The sequence below is a fragment of the Lepidothrix coronata genome, unplaced genomic scaffold, assembly GCF_001604755.1.
Source record: "Lepidothrix coronata isolate B3197 unplaced genomic scaffold, Lepidothrix_coronata-1.0 Scaffold6, whole genome shotgun sequence".
NCBI lineage: Eukaryota > Metazoa > Chordata > Aves > Passeriformes > Pipridae > Lepidothrix > Lepidothrix coronata.
Genome location: NW_016690186.1, coordinates 8299102 through 8320545, shown reverse-complemented (window position 1 = coordinate 8320545; position 21444 = coordinate 8299102). Strand labels below are relative to the sequence as shown.

Genomic DNA, 21444 nt, shown 5'->3' with positions numbered 1-21444 from the left:
ATGCTTTTATGATATCAGTGAATTGAGGCAAATAATTGGAAGAAATGCTATCTTGGCAGTCTTCAGACACACCTGCCTAGCATTACTAAGGAAAAGACTTCCTATAGTTTTCTCATCCTTCCAAGGAATCTTCTAGAAAGGCAAAAATATTATAAACTTGATAGGAATCAAGTGTTTCTCCATTTTTTGTACTTTGTGTTGGAATTATGGGAGTTTTTGGAGGCCTTCTGTGGTACATCAGAACAAAATGAAAAAAAAATGAAATCCTGATTTATTTTTTCCCGTGCAAGTTATTTGCATTTGTCATTACACCAATTAGAAAGCCTCAAAAAGTTAAATTCCAAAATACCTAACTCAGCTGGAAAATTCTTAGTTAAAACCCCCCACATTTTCATTAGTTTTTTTTTTGTTAGTTTTCGGTGGTTTTTTTTCAATTAAGACGACACTGTTCTCACAGATACAAGGCAGCTAATACTGGACAATTGTACAGTTCACGGGGAGTGGGTAGAAGAGATTTTGTCTATGGTTTCTGATTCCAGAGCTGCTGTGCTGGTTCTTGGGGAAAACACGAAAGGTCTTGTAGTTGCTCCATCTTTATGCTTCTTTAGGATGCTGAAGCAGCCAGAGATGATCTGGAATCTACAGTTCTATGAATTCCTCTTAACTGAAGTGTATTTGGAGGGCTGTGGTCGAGGTGCTGTATTGGCCATGTGCTTTGGTAAATTTTCTCCATCTTAATCATTTAAAGGCTGCTTTGGAGGCCCACAGTTGTGCTTTTCCACGTGCCAGAATTCATCCTGTCTTCTGAAGAATCTTTGTGTATTGTTCTGCTTCCAAGTTTGCTATTTTTGCAGAATGAAGTTACAGATCTAACAGAAAAACATTTTCTGTATTTTCATTACTTAGAAAAGACTGAGTTCAGATCTGTTCAGAATACTTCTCAAAGTCCACAGCCTTTGCAGAAGGCTGCATTTTTTACCCTTTTTCCCACAGAATAAAGAACAGTGCCAGGAAGGATGAGTTGGTAGGCTGTGCTGTGGAAGCTTCTACTGCTTATGACAATATTATTAATGCCATCAAGGCAGCAGAGGAAGCAGCCAACCAAGCTGGGAAAGCAGCTGACTCAGCTTTATTGGTAAGTACCTGTAAGTGGCCAAATCATGGTAAACTTGTTACAACTAGATTTTTGTTTTCTTTAACTGTCAGAGAGGCACCGAAATCAAAGACCTGTGTGTCTTGTCATGCTTTATTTGTCTGTGACCATCACATGAGTTGCTATTCTGCATGTTCAGGAATTAGCCTCGGCTCACCACTAAACAGGCCTTTCTCACTGCCTTTCTGGTGAGACTGTTCATATGAATACTGACTGTTGCTTTCAGTGCAAAATGAAGAGATCTTATAAGGCAAGAGAATACCTGAAATCACTGAAGGTGATTTCAGGTACTCTTTTACTTTGCACTACTAATGCCCACAAGCTCTTCAGCAGAGGCTTAACATCTAACAGCTGTATGCTAGTAATTTCTTCCTAATGCCCCCAAATCTACCTGAAGTTTGTTAAAGACCAAGGTTGTATTATCCCTAGAAGAATCTTGATAATTGTTTCTAAAGGTAGTGTTCTTCACATTAGATCTTTGCCCTTGTATAGTTTGGGCTTTTTTAATTGGATTGGGCTACCTCTTTTACTCTTTAACTTTTAATATAATTATGAAGCAATCTTACAGTACCATGCTTCTGTTATCAGACTGTGAAGAGAGAAGACCTATCAGGAAAAGCTGCAAGGTTAAAAACTGAGAGCAGTACACTCTTGAATCAAGCACAGGAGACTAAAAGGACATTGCAAGGTACTAAGAAAGAAAGTGTTAGTAATAATGTTGGCACAGCATGAGAAGCTTCCGTAGAAGCATAAATTTTCAGAATTCAGCAAAGCTTTGTGTCACTTGTTTAACCAAAAAAAAAACCTAGTTCTACTACAGTGGGACATCTTGTGATGGTTAATTCCAATGGTAAAAGGTGGGAAAGTAGATGTCTTGCTTCTGCTGTGCTATATACCTTTGCAGTACTCTTGCCCAGCAAATCCCGTGTCTTGTTCTTTCTTTGCAGTGCACTCAATGCTCAGTGGCAACACAAGCTATGTAAGAGTGCAGGCTGGTCCTGCAACATCACTTGTCCAACAGAAAGGTGGTAGTTTTGTTTAAAATTCACATGGGGCATTACTGTTTTGCAGCTCTTGGTCCAAACCTTGAAGACATAAAGCAAAGACTTGATGTTGCTGATGGAAAGAAGAATACCCTGCAGATTGATCTTGTCACTGTTCAAAATAATCTCAATGGGATAAACAGAGGTCAGTTACTTAGCGACCGCTTCTGCTCTGCCTCTTTCATCTGTTCCTATAAGAACCTGCACATGCACTTCTGTGTGTTTCAGATGACATTGACAGCATCATTACCAGTGCAAAGAACATGGTGAAAAGTGCTGAGGATGTCACAACTAATGTATGGGATGAACTGCTCCCAATTCAAGCAGATGTGGAAAAAATTAAGAGTACCTATGGAAGCACACAGAGTGCTGGCTTCAGTAAAGCACTGATGGAGGCAAACAATTCAGGTATTGCAAGTGCTATGTGGGATCTGCCAAATCACTGTTAGGTGAACATGGTCAGTTTTGCAGTGGAAGGTTTAGACATTTAAAATTTGGGCACACAGACTAAGCTAGTATTCTGAGCTTCCTTTATTGCCAGTAGAAAGGGATAGGCAGAGCAGAGAATGACTCAAGCCATCCTGTGGTGTGTGTTGAAACTTGGTGCCATGACTGATCTTTAAAGACTTGGAGGTCAGTGACTGGCAGGGTAACCCTGGGTTCAGTACTGGGTCTGATCCTGTTTAAGATTTTCATTCATGATCTGGGTGAGGGGGCAGAGTGTACCCTCAGCAAGTTTGCTCATGACACAAAACTGGAAGGAGTGGCTGATACATCAGAGGGTCATGCTGCCATCCAGACAAACCTCAACAGGCTGTGGAAATAGACTGACAGGAACCTCATTAAATTTAACAAGGAGAAGTTCTGCGCCTGAGGAGAATTAAACCCCTGCAGCAGTATATGTTGAGCAGGTGGGCAAGCTGGAAAGAAGCTTTGTAGAAAAGGACCTGGGGGTCTTCGTGGGCACCAAGTTGAAGATGACCCAGCAATGTGCTCTTGGGGTAAAAGGTTTAAACACAGGAGGTTCCCTCTGAACATCATAAAACACTTGTTTTTCTGTGAGGGTGACTGAGCACTGGCACAGGTTGCCCAGAGAGGTTGTGTAGTCTCCATCCTTGGAATATTCAAAAGCTGTCTAGACAGGGTTCTGGGCAAGTGGCTCTGAGTGGCCCTGCTTGAACACAGAGGTTGGACAAGATGACCTCCAGAGGTCCCTTCCAATCTCAGCCACCCTGTAATTATGTGATTTTCTACTATACTGGGTAGAGAAGGGATCTAGACAATTAGCTTAGGCTAGATGTCTGTTAGCTGAAATTAAGTGAAATGGATTACATAGAGCCTGTGCTGAATACAAAAAAAGGGACAATCACAATCCCAAACAAGTTTGTTTTACATCTTTTCAGCAGATTTATCTGATAAAGTCAAGTGAGAGGAAAACATTTTAAATAAGATAAATACAAGCACTGGTCCTGGTTATTATTGCAGAGTTATAAGTCATCCCTGCAGATACAAGACTGGCTTATAAGTAATACTTAGAAAAATGATAGGTCTGTATTTCATTTTATTTGCCACCTTCATCATAGAGTTGCAGTCTGCAGATACTTTCAGGGTGAGTTTTTTTGTTTTGTTTTTTTGTAGTCACAGGAGGTAAAAAATTGTTTCTTGTTATAATGGAAATTCTCATAGTATTTTCTGCTGAAATAAATGTGCCCAGATACTGTAGGGCTCACTACTAAATTGTGCTGACTAGCAACCTTGACACAAGAATGTAAGACATGCCCTATTCAGTCAGGCCAGCAGTGTGCTTGCCCCAGTATTCACTCTCTGACAGTGGCAGCAGGATGCTGACAGATGCTACTCAGGAAATGCATGTAAGCCTGACCCCTGTCTGCTGTCCTTTATCTTCATGCTCCCATAGCATCCACAGTCACTGGATAATAATGTTAAAGACCACATTGCTGTTCTACTTAATATTTTTTTCTGGAGCTTTATCTAAGACATTTTTGAAAGTGCTGATTCTGACTGCTTCTGCAAATACCTTTGGCCACAAATTTCAGGAGTACAATAACCTCTGTATAAACTGCTAGTTTAGCGAGAACTTCCTAATATTGTAGGACTAGTGAAAAGAGTTTTGTCATAACTCTGCCCACTGCATTTCTGGTAATTGTGTAGTGATACCACATTTTTGCATCTTGTTTTCCTCTTCCTGTTTGGCATCTATTATTTTTTTCTTTCACTGCAGTGAAAAATTTGACAAACCAACTTCCAGACCTTTTCAGCAAGATCAGGAGTATCAACCAACAGCTGATGCCAATAAGCAACATCTCTGAGAACATAAATCGCATAAGAGAGATGATTCAGCAGGCAAGAGATGCTGCAAATAAGGTCTGTCGTGAGCATTGCAGTCATGCTAGACCTCAGTGTTTTGCAGACACAACAGTACTTTTGTTCCTCTTTCTCTTTCTAAATAATGTTGTTGAAATGTATGTGAAAGACCAGACATAAATTTAATTCAACAGCACCACCCAGCATTTAAAGTAACTGATGATGGGAAGCATAATGATTTGTACATAAAAAGGAGTGGATGCAGTATCATCCTGCTACACCTTTCTCTCATTAGGTTTTTTTCCAGGGCATCTCTGCAATATTTATTTGTACAACAGCCTCTTGCCTTCCAAGGTACATTCTTGTGGCTTTGACAGAAGGGATAGAGTTGGATCTGCATCTTAGGGGCAGGGCTCTCCGCCCACGTGTGGCCAATTGAGCAAATTTGACACTGCCAAAAAGTTGGGCAGCTCTGTGCTCTCGTTTCTCCAGTTGCTCCAAGATGTTAGAAGTTGGCTGCTAGCATCTTCTTACTAGACTATTCTTTCTCCATTTAAGTAACTGGTGTAGGTGCTGAAGGGATAGTGTGGTCTCAGGGCCCTGAGAAGCATCCCTGAGATCATCACAAATAACCTACAGTTACGGTGAATAAGAGGAATCAGTGATCATGGTGCAAATAGCTGTAATAGGACATGTCTTTACAGTATCAGAGGTGTGTTATAATTCCCAACTGATAGTCAAGTCCAGCTAAGTGAATCATCAGGATGTGTATGTAGACATCTAAATAATTCACAGGCTTGCTCTTTAGAGCTGCAGGGCACATCCTTCTGGTTAATTGATGTCTGAAATAAAAAAGTGCTGTGTTAAGTGAGTATTGATAATACAGATTACTGTATTATCCAGTCTGTTTCCTAATTATGTTGTTTGGTAGGATCAGAGTCCAAATCTCTAGTAATTGGTGGCTGAAACATGGCTAGGATGTGTAATAGGTTACTTTGCAATTAAATACAACAGTAAAGTAAGTAGAATTAGTAGAAAGAGATAATTATAATGTATTGAATTTTGTTTTTCTTAACAGGTTGCTATTCCTATGAGGTTCAATGGCAGCTCCGGTGTAGAGGTTCGACCTCCGAGCAACCTTGAAGATCTGAAAGGCTATACTTCACTTTCTTTATTTCTCCAAAGACCTCAGAAAAGATTAGACACTCCTGAAAGCGCATCAAATAAGTTTGTACTGTACCTAGGTAGTAAAGATGTAAGTATATTTTGATATTTAATCTGATTTTTAGAACAGACATCATGTTTTGAGAAACGAATAGGAAGTGGTCTATTTTGACTGAAGTTTATAGGTCCTGTTGGCCTATTTCTTTAGAATTGCTGATATATGGCGGTAGAAGTGTTTTGTTGATTCCCTCACTGGCAAAGTAACTTTTGGGGCTGACTGCTTTGCCCTTTAATTCTTTGCTGTTTTGCTCCTTTGGAAATTACCTCTCCGTCATGGATACCATCACACAGTCTTGTCAGAACTGACACTTTCTGCAGCAGTCAGCACAAACTCAGCCCAACTCCTGCCTCACAGCTCTGACTCTTTTCACAGTATAAGTCACTGTGAGTTTCTCTGTTGGTTAAGAAGAAGTGGTAATTTCAGTCTTAAAATTCAGCCCTTTGGCTCTTAATTTCTTTCACTTCTGGATATGCAGAATAATGCAGACCTGCTTGTGCATTCAGGCTTGCTCCATCACCATCAAATGTTTTAAAAATTTCCTGCATGCAGTTCCCGAACGCATTTTTAAGTTTCAATATTTAACAGCAGCTGTATCTGTAGTGAATCTCACACATACACAGAAAGCTGTTTAAAGGTAGTTGTTCTACACTGGATTTCACCTCTTTATCCCCTGAATAACTGGCCAGGATATCTGTTGACAGCATTTTAATTGTTACTTCTGAAATATGGTATGTGGAAGAAATATAGTATGAATTTCTTTGGAAAATGACTGCTCTCCGTCACCTCAGTAGGAAACACTGTCCTTCACTGAGACTTGTTCTGAACATCTTTTTTGTTTCGCAGATGTTGAGTCTAGCTTTTAGTAAAGGTGTCATGTTTTCATGGCTTTATCTGGGAGATTTTACAAATGTGAAAATTATTTTAGCTACTATGATTACAAAAATAAAAAGTGACACATTAATTTGTAACTATATTCATTGAATCAGTGCAGCATATAAGATTACCATTTTTTCTTCCCAGAACTGATAAACTTAATTCTCATCATTAGGTGGGTGGATTTCTTATGACTCATGCACAGTATGATGATATCTCTGAGGAAGTGCTGCTGTATTTTACCTTCATTAACATTAATAATTTATTAATTATTATTTGCTTTGCTATTTTTAGGCCTCCAAGGACTATATTGGTATGGCTGTGAAAGACGGTCACCTTACCTGTGTCTATAACCTGGGAGGTGATGATGGAGAAATCAGAGTGAAGTCATTGGTGACTCAAAGCGAAACTGAGGAAGCTGTTATGGATCAAGTTAAGTTTGAAAGGTATAAGATCCACAGTGCACAACAACCTTCTCAAAAACCTGCTAAGAACGTGTTTGGTTTTTTTTTCAGCGTGATGTGATATTCTTCCTCTCTGTTTTGGTTTTAGGATTTACCAGTATGCAAAGCTGAATTACATCAGAGCAGCAACATCAATTTCTCCAGAGCAGGAAAGCCCTATGAGTGCAAGCAGTGGAGGCAGTGACACTCTCTTAAACCTTGATCCCAGCACTGTTGTCTTTTATGTTGGAGGATACCCTGCAGATTTTAGGGTACAAAGAGTTTCTTAGTGTTTTAAAGAGATTTTCTGTTAATTATTCTGTTGTTCTTACAAGTAAAGATTGGAACTAGCAGTCTTTCAAAGCATGTGTAAAAGTTTATCCATGTCAGTAGGAATAGATGGGATGCAAGGAGATGCCACTTCCTACAGAAGCTGCCTGGCTTGTAGCGTGCAAAACTCAAAGCAGGGACCATAATGATCTTTCACTTGCATGAAACCTGAGTAAAGCATGAAACCCGTCCAGCCCTGCTAAGTACTGTTCCCAATCCATCCATGTGACTCCACTATTAATTGAGCTGCAGTATTCCTAGGGTGGTATCAGATGGTTTGGAGATTATATACAAGTATATAATATTTTTAATATATATTTAGAATGTCATATTCTGTGTCTTAATAATATTTGCAGTAAGTCTTAGCAGTTAGATGTCAATGTAAAATTTTATCAGCTGATGTTGATGGAATGTTTTTGATGACACTATTTTGCAGCCTCCACGTAATCTTGACTATCCTAATTATGAAGGCTGCATTGAATTAGACAGCCTAAATGAGCATATTATCAGCCTTTACAACTTCAAGAGGACATTTAATCTCAATACCACTGAAGTGCAACCCTGCAGAAGGTATGATCTAAACATAGAAGTGTTGCACAGTTCTGTGATTTTATCATTATGAATTCTTGTCTTTTCTCATCCAGACAAATAACCACTGTAGCTAAACAGGTGATTTTTTTTCTAACTCTTGGTCATTATTCCATTTCTTAGAGAAAATTCTTAGTGATGGCACAATTCACATTTATGGCAGTCGCAGTCTGTTTAAAGTTAGGTGTTATAAAATCCAGACACAAATTGTGGACTAGTGGGTTCAGCTCCTTTATAAACTAAATATTACATTAAGTTCAAAAAAGTCACTAATGATTTCCTCTCTAAAGACCAGGTGTGAGTCTGATAGAAGGCAGTGGAAGGTTTTCTCTCTGCTTGGGCTTGACTGGAATTTGGCCCTATACCAAATGCTTTAACTTAAGCTTTTTTAAAACTACAACAGCAGTAAGTCCATGTGGTAGTAGTTTTTGCTCTCATATATTCACACCTGTGACATTGAATTATTACAGGTATAAAGAAGAGACTGACCAAAGCTATTTTGAGGGCACTGGTTATGCCCGTGTCACAGCAAAAGAAGGAAATGCTGACCGAGTACGGTACGAGCAGACAATTCAGACTACTGCAGATGAAGGCATTGTGTTTTTTGCAGCACATGAGGTAATGTGTGGAATGTTTCTGTCTGTTTTGTGGTCAGAGAACATCTTTAAAAATCTTGCTTATTCAAGAACATGTTAGATTTAGTAGTAATTGTAAGGAAATGTCTTAAAAGTGTGATTTTTTTTTCTATGCAAAAAATTAGTAGATTCTGCTGTATGTTTAATGTCATATGGTTTAGTTTTTGGTAGTTATGCAAGGAACAGGGAGTTGGACTTGATCATCCTTATGGGTCCCTTCCAACCTGAGATATTCTATGATTCCACAATGGCTACTGAATATTCACTTTGTCAAAGCTGAGAAAAAAAATCATTCCAAATAGCTCTTCCATTAGGCCATGCAGAGAATTCAGAACTGGGGGCAGGAAAGGAGGAATGTAATTGGAATCAAACCTATGTTGGAATACTGAAATCCTACAATACTGGAAGTGCATTCTTTCCAAATCTAGATGTGTGTGGAAACAGAGGAAGGAAAAATATTGAAAGTGACTTGGTGACTTACACCTGTAAAGATGCTCAAAAAGGCAGTGATGCTACTTATCTAGTAATGTCGTAGGCATATGGCAATCACTGTGACATGTTCTGGATAATTTCCTGTGTCAGTAGACATCTTGAAATGACTTGAAGTCCTTTAGAGTTTTGAAGAATACCTGGAACTGATACCAGATCTGTTTATAATAGTTTAAAGTAATTATGGTTGATTAGTGTAAGATTTAGTCTGCTTTGTGTTACCATTTTCCCAAAAAGCTTTCTTGAAGAAACTAGATAGCTTCATTTAAATTATTCACGACAGTGAAATATATATGAAATTGTGGCAGTTTAATTGTGTTGGTGTTCTTTATATTGCAGGATCAGTTCATCAGTGCACTGATTAAAAATGGTCATAGAGTTTTTAGATACAAAGTTGATTCTGAACCTCCAAAAGAAATAGAAACCAACGCAACTGTAAATGATGGAACATACAAACAAGTATGTAATTTTAAAGAATTGAGTGATCATTATTTGTAAAAATACAGATTAAGTGAAACTAAATATCCTGTTGTAATGTTTAGTTGTGGAGTTTTCTTTTTCTATGAGGAAATCTAGTCACTAGGGATTAGTTTGGACATGTGAAAATTAATCTTTCTCTTGTCATGCTTTACTGTGAATAAGTTCAATTTTAACAGTAAAACCACCAAAGAAAAAAACTTTGTCAGAGAAATGCTTTACATAAAGAGGACTGTGTACATTGCAATTATTGATATTAGTTTAATACTTAGATTAGTGTTTTCACCACCTAAGGGTTTATTTCTTCTGGGTGGACTGATCTTTATAGGGATTACTCTTTTGTAGTCTTTTTGTTGTTGCTTGTCTCCTTAGCTTCAGTCCAGCTGTTTCGTAGCACTACCTTAGTGAAATCGTAAAGACGTTGTTAAAAACCTTTGATTTCCATGTTGAATTATTCTCCCTTTTCACCTTAATATATTTCCAACTAAATAGTGTAAGTTGCAGGGTCTACTGGAAGGAACTTTTATGCCCTACTGGGTCAAGTTACCTCCAGCCAACTGACTGACTTAATTGTATCAGACAGCAGCTTCTGAATCTTCAGCTGCAAACAGAAGACAAAAATACTTGAATCTTAGATGAGATTTTAGGGCAATCTTTCTGAGGAAAATAAAACCTCACCTTGTATTTAGATAGTAAGACATTTTCCTTAGGCATTTGCTTTGGCTAAATACCCAAATTTTGCAAAGTACTTTTGAACTACTGCAGTTATCCTGCATTTAATCACTAGTAAACGGGGAGGGGGGGAACCATCACTGAGTCCTGCTCCATGGGAGTACTTTTAATCTGCTAAATTATTTTTGTTTCTACCAAGTGAAGTAATTCTCATGATTCTCATATTTCAGATTAATTTGGTGTTTGACCGAAAAAGGAATATTGTTTATGTCGGTCCTGGTATTAACGCTAACATACATGTCTTCAATTTCACCGAGTACTACCTAGGTGGAATTCCAACTTTTTTACGGGAACGGTGAGTAAAAAAGACTGTAATGCACAGGCTTTGTACGGAAACTCCATCTAAACTCTGTCCTTAAACAATTTCTTACACACTCAGTCAGGTATCTTATGTGACATAAAAAGAACAACTGTGTAATACATGATCATCATCTGGGATTTTTGGCTAAGGGTGCGATCTTTGTTGGAGTGTATCCTGAAGATTGGGTTTGATCAGCAAGATCAAAGGTTGTTCTTGTGCTGTCTTTCTATTTCTTATATTGTCAGCATTTATAGGCTACTATATTGGTGTGTACTTTGAAATATTAGGCTACTGAACTCTTTTTCCTTCCACTCCCTGAAACCAGCTTTAATATATCCACACCTCCATTCCGGGGCTGCATGAAAAATGTGAAAAACCCAACCACTGCATCTGTTATTTTTGATGAGACTTTTGGTGTCAGCAAGAAATGTTCAGATGACTGGAAGGTAATTAAAAAAGTTCCTTAAAAACTTCTCCTCGAGTTCACACAGTCTGGTTTGCCTGTAAATCCTGGACCATTATGTTTTAATTAAGTCAAAAATTGTATTTGGTTAACATGTGACTGCAATAAAAGAATGGGGGGCTGGGTATGAAGATACAGAAGAAATGAGACACCATCACTACTGTAATAGCTTGCTCCAGCATATAGTCCACCCTCTTATTTAATACTGTTTACAATTAGGAATTCATATTTACCATGTAAGCTTGTTGGCTTCTAGTTGCTGTTATTGATTAGGCTGGAATACTTAGTTACTTAATACTATTCTGGATCTTCCCTCTCATCAAGGTGATTCCTAATTAAATGACCTCTCAACCTTTTTTCTTGAAAGATCTTAACTGACTACTTCTGCTGAAGTCTCTCATTGTAAGGCTATTGCTCCACTCATCTTTTTGTTTTGTAATTATTTTCTGTGCACCCTTGAGTTTTGCCCCATTCTTTTTGAAATGGGACAATGTGACATTTCAGTGCTGGCTTAACCAATGCTGCACGGAGAGATGAAAACTATCCTTCTGCTTCTCCTTACTGCCACTTACATGGTGGATTATCTCATTTGCCTTTTTTTACTATGGGCTTGCACTGTAAGTTTGTGCTTGTTTGCTTTCCCTTCTTGGCATCTAAACCTTTCACAGAGCAATTTCTTTGCAGGCTATTTCCCAGTGCAGAGGATCTGACCTTCATTCTTCGTATCTGTGCAACTTCTCAAGTATTAAAACTTGTCTTGTTTCAAAAGGCACAGGTATATTCTGTGTTATGACTCACACAGTTTCAGTTATGTAGCTCATCTACACAGCTCCATAGCCACTCACTTTTGTGTCCCCAAGTGTGAAAACTTTCAAAGCCAGAGTAGCTAGAGACGAACAGTTCATTATACTCGGCATGCTTTAGAATTTGTCAGATCATAGTTAATGCTGGTAAAACCAATTCAGTCAGTGTGTTCTGTACTGAAATAATGGTGCTTGTTGTTTGCCTTGTGCTTGGTTTTGACTGGAGTCGGTCACAATTATGTTGAGTGGGGCAGCTGTTGTCTCTTGTTTCCATTTCCTCTGATTAGGAGGAAAATCACTGAAAACATTATTTTCTCTCTTTCAGCTTGTCAGATCTGCAGCTTTCTCCACAGAGGGAACTCTGAGCCTGAGTGCAACAGGTTTCCCATATCCCAACGATTTCCAAGTTGGCTTTGGCTTTCAGACCATGTCTTCGACTGGAACACTCTTAAATTACAATCTACGGGTATGAAACTTGTTCAGCTTTGTGTATGTGATTGGTTTTATCTCTGAATCAGTCTTGTCACTTTCTGTTCTAAGTCTCGTGTATATTCCTGTATTTTAAGGCAAGAAATGGCTATTATAATCATCTTTTGAGCATGGCATCTTGGGTGTCATAGGCCAGACGAACTCATCCTGGCAATTTCTTCACACAGCCAGCAAGTAGTTTGATCAGTAGCTGAGCTTTGAACTTGAGCCTTCTGCAGACTAGCTTGTGCACCTAACACCACCATCCCAGTAAGAAAATAGTTGCCGGATACAGTTGGCTGGAAATTTTCTCAGGAAAAATAGGCATTCTGCCCACATAGAAAGGTTATCGTGATCAAATACGCAGAGAAAAGCGGTTGATTTTGGCTATGATTCCTCAGAAAGCAGGGAGGTTCAAGCAGAACCGCATTCTTGCTTGCTGGAGGTGTTAAGAAATGAATGCAAACCAGGCATTTGAGAAGGGGAGAACTGACTCCTCTGCTTTTTGTAAAAATAAACAAGTATTTTAACTAATTGTTTGGTACTCAGAGTGCAGAAGTATTTTAAAACAGAAACTGTGCTAATTGTGCAGAACTTGGCATAACATCTCATACTGGATGACTGAGAAATGCAGATTTAGTGTAGGAAAATTTGTCTCTTACAAGCAACCACTGAGAACTGCATTAATGGCAGAAGCAAGAACTAAAGGCTCTTTGCATTTGGCTGACGATTTTTTGGGATTCTTTTATAGCCTGATGTTCTTACCATCTTTTTGAGTCCTGGCTCTGTAATTGCAAAGATGCGAGAGAAGGAAATCAAACTGGAAAAGAAATACGAGGATGGGTCATTGCATTATGTGACAGTAATAAAAACAGACAGCACGTGAGTCCAGTTCTTTATCTGATTCTATATGTTGTGGTTGGAGAAAGAAGATTCAAATTCTGTGGGACTTGTTCTTTAGATAAATAGCTAAATATGGCGTCTGCTAGGAAAGAATACTTTAATAATGAAGGAAAAGGAGATTTTTGGTCTGTAAAGGTACATTTTGGTACCTGTATGGACAGCTGTTTCAGCTGTACCCCATTATGCATGTCTTTTATAGGTTGTGGGAGTTTTGACTGCTTGTCTAGCTGGAGCTTTGGAGGCTTTGGAGCTCTTCCTCTTCCCATAACCTTTACCACTGTAATATAGGTGGTTAAATGACTGGGGAGGAAGCAAATATTGTGTCTGTTTTTTCATCAGTGGTCTTCTACACAGATATCAGAAGAGACAATTTACTGAAAAGCTCCTAAATTATATTGATTTCTGTGGAACACATGAAATTACAGAAGTGTTAGTTGAAGTGGAAAGTTGTAAATGGTTGGCTATAACTTTGGGTGATTATAACTTGATAGTCTGTAGTAGCTATTGCTCACAGGTCAAGTGCACCATTTAGACACAAAGAATTGAATCCTGTTCCATAGATGTCAATGACAGTTTTTTCAGGAATTTCAACTGGACCAGGATTTCACTGTAGGACTGAAGTATGAGCTTCAACTCTTGCGCAGTATCTAGTATGGAAAAGCAGAGCAGTTTCACTGCAGTCAGTGAGCACATCCTGAAAAAATCCTAGAATTAAGCTAATGAAGCTCTAGCATAATTAAAATGTAACAAGAAAACACATCTGTCAAATGGTTCTTTTTTATATATATTTCCTTTTGTGTCATAACTATTTCTCTATATTACATGCTTATTTGGATTCACTTTGTTTCAGAGTACTTCTGCTGGTTGATGATGAGTCAAAATCAGAATCAGTTGACTCTCCCAGGGCATCCCAGGAGTCAAACAGACCTATAAAATTTGGTGGAGATAGTTTTGAAGGTTGTATCTCAAACATCTTTATAAAAAGGTATTTGGCCTAGAAAGAATTTTGTTTCATGCATTTTATCCTGTTCTTCTTTGATTATATTAAAATCACTTTTTGCTAAAATGCTTTTCTTCTGTATGTGTGAAGCTTTCATGAATTCATAGCTTTGGTGCCCTCAAATATTCAGTTATATTATACATGATATCAAGTTGTAATTAAGCTGCTGTTCAGATGTAAAGGAACTTTAGTCTGAATCATACCTGTTTAGCAGTCTGCATAGTGAATTGGAAATGTCCCAAAAAGTATCTGCCAGATTGTATTGTTATGGCTCCCCAGGGAGCCAGGTAATGAAAGGAGCAAAGCTACTGACAGAACCAAAACAGTTACACAAACAAGTGAGAGCATATGTATGGAAATCATGTGCCTGATTTAGTTTGTCTCTTTTCTTCATGTGTTTGTCTGGTTATTAGAGACATCTTATAGGCAAAATTTAGAAGAAAAAAATATGCGTAAATGTATTTCTAGAAGAAAAGCTTTCCTTGACTCATAAGTGATGTCCCAGTGGGCTTTAGTGTTAGCTAAGTTTTGCTGAGTATTTATACATGTGTAGAGTTTTAAAAAAATGGTTTGGCTTGGAAGGGACCTTTAAAGATTATCTGGTTCCATACCTCCTGCAACAGGCAGGGGCACTTTCCACCTGACCAGGTTGCTCAAGTTCATTTAAAGCACTGCAAGACAACGAGGTAACCTGCATATTAACCTCTCCATCAGAAAACAAACTTGGAAAGTTGTTTTTAATAAAAAAATAGATGGACAATTAATATTGTAGCTAGTCTGATTGAGTGAATATGGAACAACCAGCATTGAAGGAGTTCAGGTTTTACCCTCAACTCTATTGCTCTTCTCATAGAAAACCGGGGGCAAGGAACTTCATTGCCTTTTCTTGTTGTAAAGTGTTTTGTAATTTACTGATTAGAGATGCTGTGTACAACTTAGAAAATTATGCTATTACTTAATATTATTCTTTATACACATGGGAAATTGGTTTTGACAGTCTTTCTGATAATTTGGCTCTAATACTAAATCTGCATATGAAGCTGTGATGGGCTTTTGCCCCTTGACAAAACTCATTAGAACATCTTATTTAAAAATGAGTGAATCATTGACTGAGCAGAACCTGATGTTGCCATTTTTTCTTGATCTGCTGTTGGTTTTGAATAATTAACCAGCAGAATTTTATAGACTGATCCAGAATCTTATTTAATAAGGCCACTGTAATTTTTTTCTCTTTTTTTCAGTGGCAAAGTTTGTTTTTTTTTTTTTAAATTGATAGCTTTTAGCAAAAAATACTTTATTTAGAAAATATGAGAATAAAAACATTGGAATTTTTCCACAGCCAAAAAGAAATGGGCAGAACCATGGCAAATATGAAGAGTTTTTACAACATTGAACATACATTTTTCTTTGAAAAATAAAAATCAGTACTTCAACATTGAATCACTGGCAAATCTGTTGTGTACAGAACACAGTTTTACAATATATTGTTGATTATACTAACAAAAAGGAATGCTGCCTCACAACACTTTCTGCTTTCATCACTACAGGACAGGTCAGCTCCCTGAGGTTCAAAACCTTGTGAGTTATACTGGCAAGTCTCGTGTATCCCTTGGAGCTTGCCACAAACACGAGAACCTTGAACCAATGCTGCTGAAGGAATTTGAAAATCCTCTCGGGTTTAAGATGCTCAAGGTATGCTTATTATTACTGTCATCTTCACTCCATATTGCTGCCAGGGCTTTGTCTGCACAGCCATCATTTGCAGAACTGAGATTCGGATGTTCTTATTTTCCTTCCATCTTACATCGGAAGAAAGTTCTTACTGTTTTGGAGTTTCATGCTAAACCCACACCTATCCAGAATGACAACAGCTTTTCTGTCATTCAGAGAAGGCTGTTGACTGCCTCAGGTGGGAACTCTTAAATGTGTTGATTGAAATGCTTCTATTAATATTCATGCATAGTAAATGTTTCAATTCTGTCTTACACGAACAGAATGAAAAATACCTTGATTATTTGAAGGCTGGTAACATGCAAAACAACATAATACCAACTCAGCTACATGTCAGCAGTGAAGCATATCTCCTTGGAAGCATCCCCAACAGTTTCATATCCTACATGTTTTCTCCACTGTTATCTACAGACAGGTAATACAAATGTTCTCAGTTCTCCTAATACTTGAATTGTCAAAGCTGCTTGAACCTTTGAGTGCCATGTGTTGGGGTTTTCTTCTTGCTTATGTCTTGGGCCATAACAAAAGAGTGGTTCTAAAGGTTCAGGCATTTTTTTCTATGCAAACATTTACCTAAACTGAGTAGATTGAATGGGATGTAGTAGACAATTACAGTACATGTTGATGCCAATTCCTAAGCCTGAATATGTCAAGTTTCATTCACATTCAGAAATGCAGGCAGTGTAGAATGCCATGATTCCACCCACCCAAATTTCATTCTGCATTTCACAAATGGGGATTTCACTAACATTTTTCTGGAGAACAGAGAGAATACGACAGCTAACAAAATAGACCTGTACTTGAATATGTTTACTTTCCACTACAGGTTACATTGTTCTGTAGATGTACGGACTCGATCATCAAGAGGATTAATAGTCTTCATGGAGGAAAGGTCTGAGGGCTCTTACGTGGCCCTCCGCATTTCAAAAGGACGTTTTGTCTTCTCACTTGGCTCTGGAGGAAAACAAATCAAAATCAAAACCAGTATTAAATACAATGATGGGCAATGGCACACTGTAAGTAGTATGGCACAGGAACCATGGTGAAAGCACGACTAGCATTCAGCAGGCACAGCTTATTGAATTTTTAAGATGTTAGAAACTCAGTTTTGGTCATCAGAAGTTAATTCCTATGCCTGAAAGTTCATGTGGTTGACAGGTCTCTGAGAGAGCTTATTGAGACTAATAGTTCCAGCAAGTTATTTTCAGTTTAAGTATTTCAACAATGTGGTGTCTAATTTAAAGACAGAGAAAATCTCCAGTGGCTTTCATTGGCCTTTGGGTTTTTCATTCTTTATGTTTGCACCCTGGAAAGGTGGTCTTCAGCACAGATGGGAAGAATGTGCGCCTTGTGGTTGATGGTCTAAGGGCCCAGCACAGAAGATTAGCAACAAATTCTGCCATCAGCATTAAGCCACCAATCTACGTGGGAGGGCTGCCATCACTGAAAAAACAGGTGAATAATTGACACATCCACCCACACACACTCCCTGTGCTGCACTAATTACATGTGAAAGTGTTTAATATGCAGGATTTCTGTGCTGAAGAGCTTTGGGGGGTATTTTCAAGCACCAGGTGAGCACCATCTGTGACTAGTGTTTGCAGTTGTGCATTACAGATCTTTTTCCTCACCTATTCACACAGCCTTCATCTGGACCCATATTTTCAACATGTGTTGCTGAGACACTGGTGACAACCATGTACTGTTTTCATTTTTATTCTTTAAAAATGGAGAAGACCAAAGTCACATTTTTAATTCCACAAATACCATCTTTTGGCAGAATATTTACCTCAGTGGAATAAGCAATAATCTGTAGAGAAGCAAAAGAGCAAATTGAACTAATTCTCATTAAGGAATTATGGATGTAGAACTGGATTTTAATCTGAAATATATGTGGTTTCTATTTAAAAATGGGACAATTAATGGTCCAGGGTATTTTATAAAATCAGATAAGACTCTTAGGAAGGGAAGGGGGTATTTGGGATTTCATAGTTCCTCTTGCATTGTCTTTTTGACACATCATTGGGGACGTATCTGTTCTACAAGCAGGAGTTATGTTAATTCAAAATCAACTGTTACTTTCATGTTTTAAGCTCTTTTCTTAGACTTTTGAATATCTTTTCACTGCATCAAAGATGGGTTTTAGGTGTCTTTAGTGCCAGTTGGCTTTCTATAATCTAACAGTCCAAAAGAACTAATGTTTTGTATTATTACTAAAAACATTACCATAATGCTTTAGTATTCATGTTTTGAAATATGCTTTCAGAATATACCAATGAAGAGTTTCAAGGGTTGCCTGAGGAATTTTAAGGTGAATGGAGAAGTTATGAATGCACCTCTGCAACAAAATGGCGTACTTCCATGTCTGGATGTTCCAGTGGACACGGGGATTTATTTCTTTAATGAAGGAGGATATATCACCATTGGTAAGATGTGTAGAGATTATGGTATCTGGAATTATGTCTGAAGTGTGTATGGTACGGGTTATTTAAATTATTTTTATATGATTTTCCAATTCTGTCCTCCTATGATCATTCCTCTACCCACTGTTTATTTGTCCACAGGTAATTTGCTGTTGGGCTTGGATTTTAGGATTGTATTTACCATTCAACCAAGGAGTTCAACAGGTATACTCCTCCATGCCGGAAGCAAGCAAGACAACTACTTGACTGTTTACATGGAAGGAGGAAAGGTAGCTACAGACTGTTTCCACTTCAGCTGTATTTCCCTCATTCAACAGGGAGAATTCTGACCTTTTTGTGTTGCTCCTTTTCTTTTTGACAATAGCTTAAAAAATAACTTTTTTACAGGTCATTGCGGCTGGAAATAGTGGTGCTGGAGAATTCCAGACATCAGTCACACCTAAGAAACCTCTATCTGATGGACAGTGGCATACCATTGCAGGTACATTGTACATACCAGTTCTTCTGAAGCTTTGAAGAGACAGTGGGCACAGAGCACTGCAGCTCCAGATTTTATCAATCATTTCACTTCTGTTTATTCTGAGAATACTCTTTAGAACAATGTAAGTGTCTTGTGTTAATTAAAGGCTTTACATAAGATTTTTTGGGGGGGCTCTCTTAAACCCCAGACTACTTAGATGTGTCAGCCTGACTTTGAATTAAAACCTGTTTTTCCTATGAGTTAAATTTCAAGAGAGATGCTATTTTAAAATAGTGCCATATCTAGTTGATTCATTAATAGGGTTGAGAAAGAATTCTCATTTACCTGCTCCTTTGCAGTCTCTCAGAAGGAGAACACTGTGCAGCTAGAAGTGGGCACAGAGAGTAGCTCTACCACTGGACTTCGACCCTCTCCTCCTAGACGTGTGTATCAGCCACTCTACTTTGGCAAAATTCCAGGTAATATTATTGAATTTTTTTTTTTTTTTTTTGGTGTATCTACTTGCTTTTTTTCCTTTCTAAAACAAAGGTCCAATCGATGCATGTAGTCCTATATCATTCCTCCTCTTTTAAAAGCCTTACAATAATTAATGTTATTTAAAATAATTTTCATTTTATTAACTTGGTCTTTCTACCTTGGTTTTTGTAGCAAATCTGGACACCCCATGGCTTCCAGTTAAAGACCCATTTTTTGGCTGCCTTCAGAGTATTAACATCAATGACAAACATGTCTCCACCAGGAGAATTTCAGAGATTCATGGTGTAGTGAATTTGCATGGGTGCCCAGCAAAGTAACTGCTGTTACGGTTGATGTACACACATCAGGTGGTGTCTGATGAAGTGTGAATGGTGTCTGGTGGTGTGAATTCCCTTTTTGCTGAACACCACCAGTCATCAGGCTGGTTATTCTGAACAGCCAGTGAGCAAATGCATCCTCTGGATGTGGACTGTGCCAAAGCAAATGAAAAGTATTTGCTTTGATAAACTCCCTTTTAAATGTTATTGATTTCCAAGGTAATCTGTTGCGCCTTTTGAAGTATATGCAGAAAACATAATTGTATATACCCTACCGGGCCAAATTCTGCTCTCATCCATAACAGCTTAAACTTGAGCTACTCCAGTGCCTTAATTTTGGAAATTTGCCTTAATGTTGGTCACCTTGAGAGCAAATTTGATCCAGTAATATAAAGAATTTTATAAAAATATAAATCTCTTTGAATTGTTGTTTATACAGAAATGTACATTAATGTTAAAAGTAATAATAATAATATAAATGGAGTTTGAAGCACTTTAAGGAGTGAAACTCTGGGAGTTTGTTACAATAGTAGGAATTGTGGGGCCAAATAAATGCAGAATGTTCCTAAAACCGTCCAGTTTCTTGTTTGGTTTTTTCAACCCGGTGGGGGTTTTGTGTGCTTTTTACAGTCTGCTAAGTTCTGCTGGCTTTATCCAAATGTTTTGGTAGCTTTAAGAAGCTGGTTTGCCTGAATAAGCAGGTATCCCTCATCTCTGTTTATTTCAATTTGATTATCTAAAAATCTCAGAGAGTCATTTTTTTGCAATCTTCAGAGCTAGAAAGTCTCCTCCATAGGCACTTTTTTTTTTCCTAATAAAATGAAGACAAGTTGTATCAAGAATTGCAGCTGCACCTGCTACAATTATGTAGCATGAATTACTAAACCAGCAAAACTGTTTTCTTTGACATTCAGATCTTTACTTTGTACCTGATTGTGACTCACAGTGGAGGGCACGGAACACAGTTTGCTTTATTCTCCTGAGCAGAGGGCTGGACTGAACAGACTTGACATGGCTTCTTCCACTGTCATTCAGAATCAGCATTTTGATAGTTAATTTTTTTCCCCAGTGCCCTGATGCCAATCTTTTTTTTTTTTTTTTAATGAAAACCTTTTCTAAGGCTGGTCCTTGATGTAGGCAGGCATGCAAACAAATCCTCCTTCCCACCTAATGCTCCTATTTTCAACTGCCTTCTTGCTCAAGGTGCAGCAGTGTGTCCTTAGAGTGCGTGAAATGAGGTGCAGGCTGGATAAATAGAAGATGCCCAATACATGACCTTATGGCTTTGGTCATTAATCCCTTTTCAAATTTTTGCAGCTCTGCAGGTCCTTTGCAGCTTCTCAGGGCAGCAAAAGTTTCAGAAAGCTGTTCACACCAAATCTTATGTTGCTTTCTCTTTTATGGCAGCTCTTTTACAGGCAAATCTCTCTCCATGCAGAGGTTTCTCAGCTGTAAAGCTAGTTCTGGAAGGAATGGTGAAAGCATGCCAAGGTTGAGGCCTCTGAGGGAGCAGAGGATTGGCGTGTAATGGCAGAGCTTTCTCTCTCTCTGGAGATGCTCTGCAGAAACATGTTCTCCTGTATGGCAACCTGCCACATGGGACAGAGACAGCCATTGGCCTAAAGGTGATGGGGTTTGGAAATCACCTTTTTGGATAGCAACAACTGAATCATCTCCTCTTGTAAAGCTCCCTGCCTTTGAAGTAGATTCTGAAATACTCAGGTGACCAAAACTGTGGAAATACCCAATTGATTTACTGGCCTC

The 21444-nt window shown here is 38.3% G+C and overlaps 1 protein-coding gene across 4 annotated transcripts in view; it reads left to right on the top strand.

Annotated features, from left to right (window-relative positions):
- LAMA3 (laminin subunit alpha 3) overlaps positions 1 to 20235 on the top strand; it is a 106917-nt gene extending 86682 nt beyond the window's left edge. For 2 of the 4 annotated variants that reach the window (XM_017833417.1, XM_017833411.1), the window contains 25 exons: positions 994 to 1135; positions 1742 to 1841; positions 2225 to 2341; positions 2425 to 2604; positions 4439 to 4581; positions 5600 to 5776; positions 6914 to 7065; positions 7172 to 7334; positions 7829 to 7962; positions 8451 to 8598; positions 9444 to 9563; positions 10484 to 10608; positions 10940 to 11060; positions 12206 to 12346; positions 13100 to 13230; positions 14102 to 14236; positions 15799 to 15943; positions 16246 to 16397; positions 16809 to 16998; positions 17297 to 17437; positions 18249 to 18408; positions 18547 to 18674; positions 18793 to 18886; positions 19225 to 19344; positions 19535 to 20235. In XM_017833417.1, coding sequence (XP_017688906.1) covers positions 994 to 1135; positions 1742 to 1841; positions 2225 to 2341; positions 2425 to 2604; positions 4439 to 4581; positions 5600 to 5776; positions 6914 to 7065; positions 7172 to 7334; positions 7829 to 7962; positions 8451 to 8598; positions 9444 to 9563; positions 10484 to 10608; positions 10940 to 11060; positions 12206 to 12346; positions 13100 to 13230; positions 14102 to 14236; positions 15799 to 15943; positions 16246 to 16397; positions 16809 to 16998; positions 17297 to 17437; positions 18249 to 18408; positions 18547 to 18674; positions 18793 to 18886; positions 19225 to 19344; positions 19535 to 19680 — 3505 coding nt within the window. In that variant the 3' untranslated portion in view covers positions 19681 to 20235. Of the gene's footprint in view, positions 1 to 993; positions 1136 to 1741; positions 1842 to 2224; positions 2342 to 2424; positions 2605 to 4438; positions 4582 to 5599; positions 5777 to 6913; positions 7066 to 7171; positions 7335 to 7828; positions 7963 to 8450; positions 8599 to 9443; positions 9564 to 10483; positions 10609 to 10939; positions 11061 to 11761; positions 11853 to 12205; positions 12347 to 13099; positions 13231 to 14101; positions 14237 to 15798; positions 15944 to 16245; positions 16398 to 16808; positions 16999 to 17296; positions 17438 to 18248; positions 18409 to 18546; positions 18675 to 18792; positions 18887 to 19224; positions 19345 to 19534 lie in introns of those variants that run through there. The other 2 variants (XM_017833427.1, XM_017833434.1) reach the window with 2 other exon arrangements.
- Positions 20236 to 21444: the final 1209 nt, after the last annotated feature.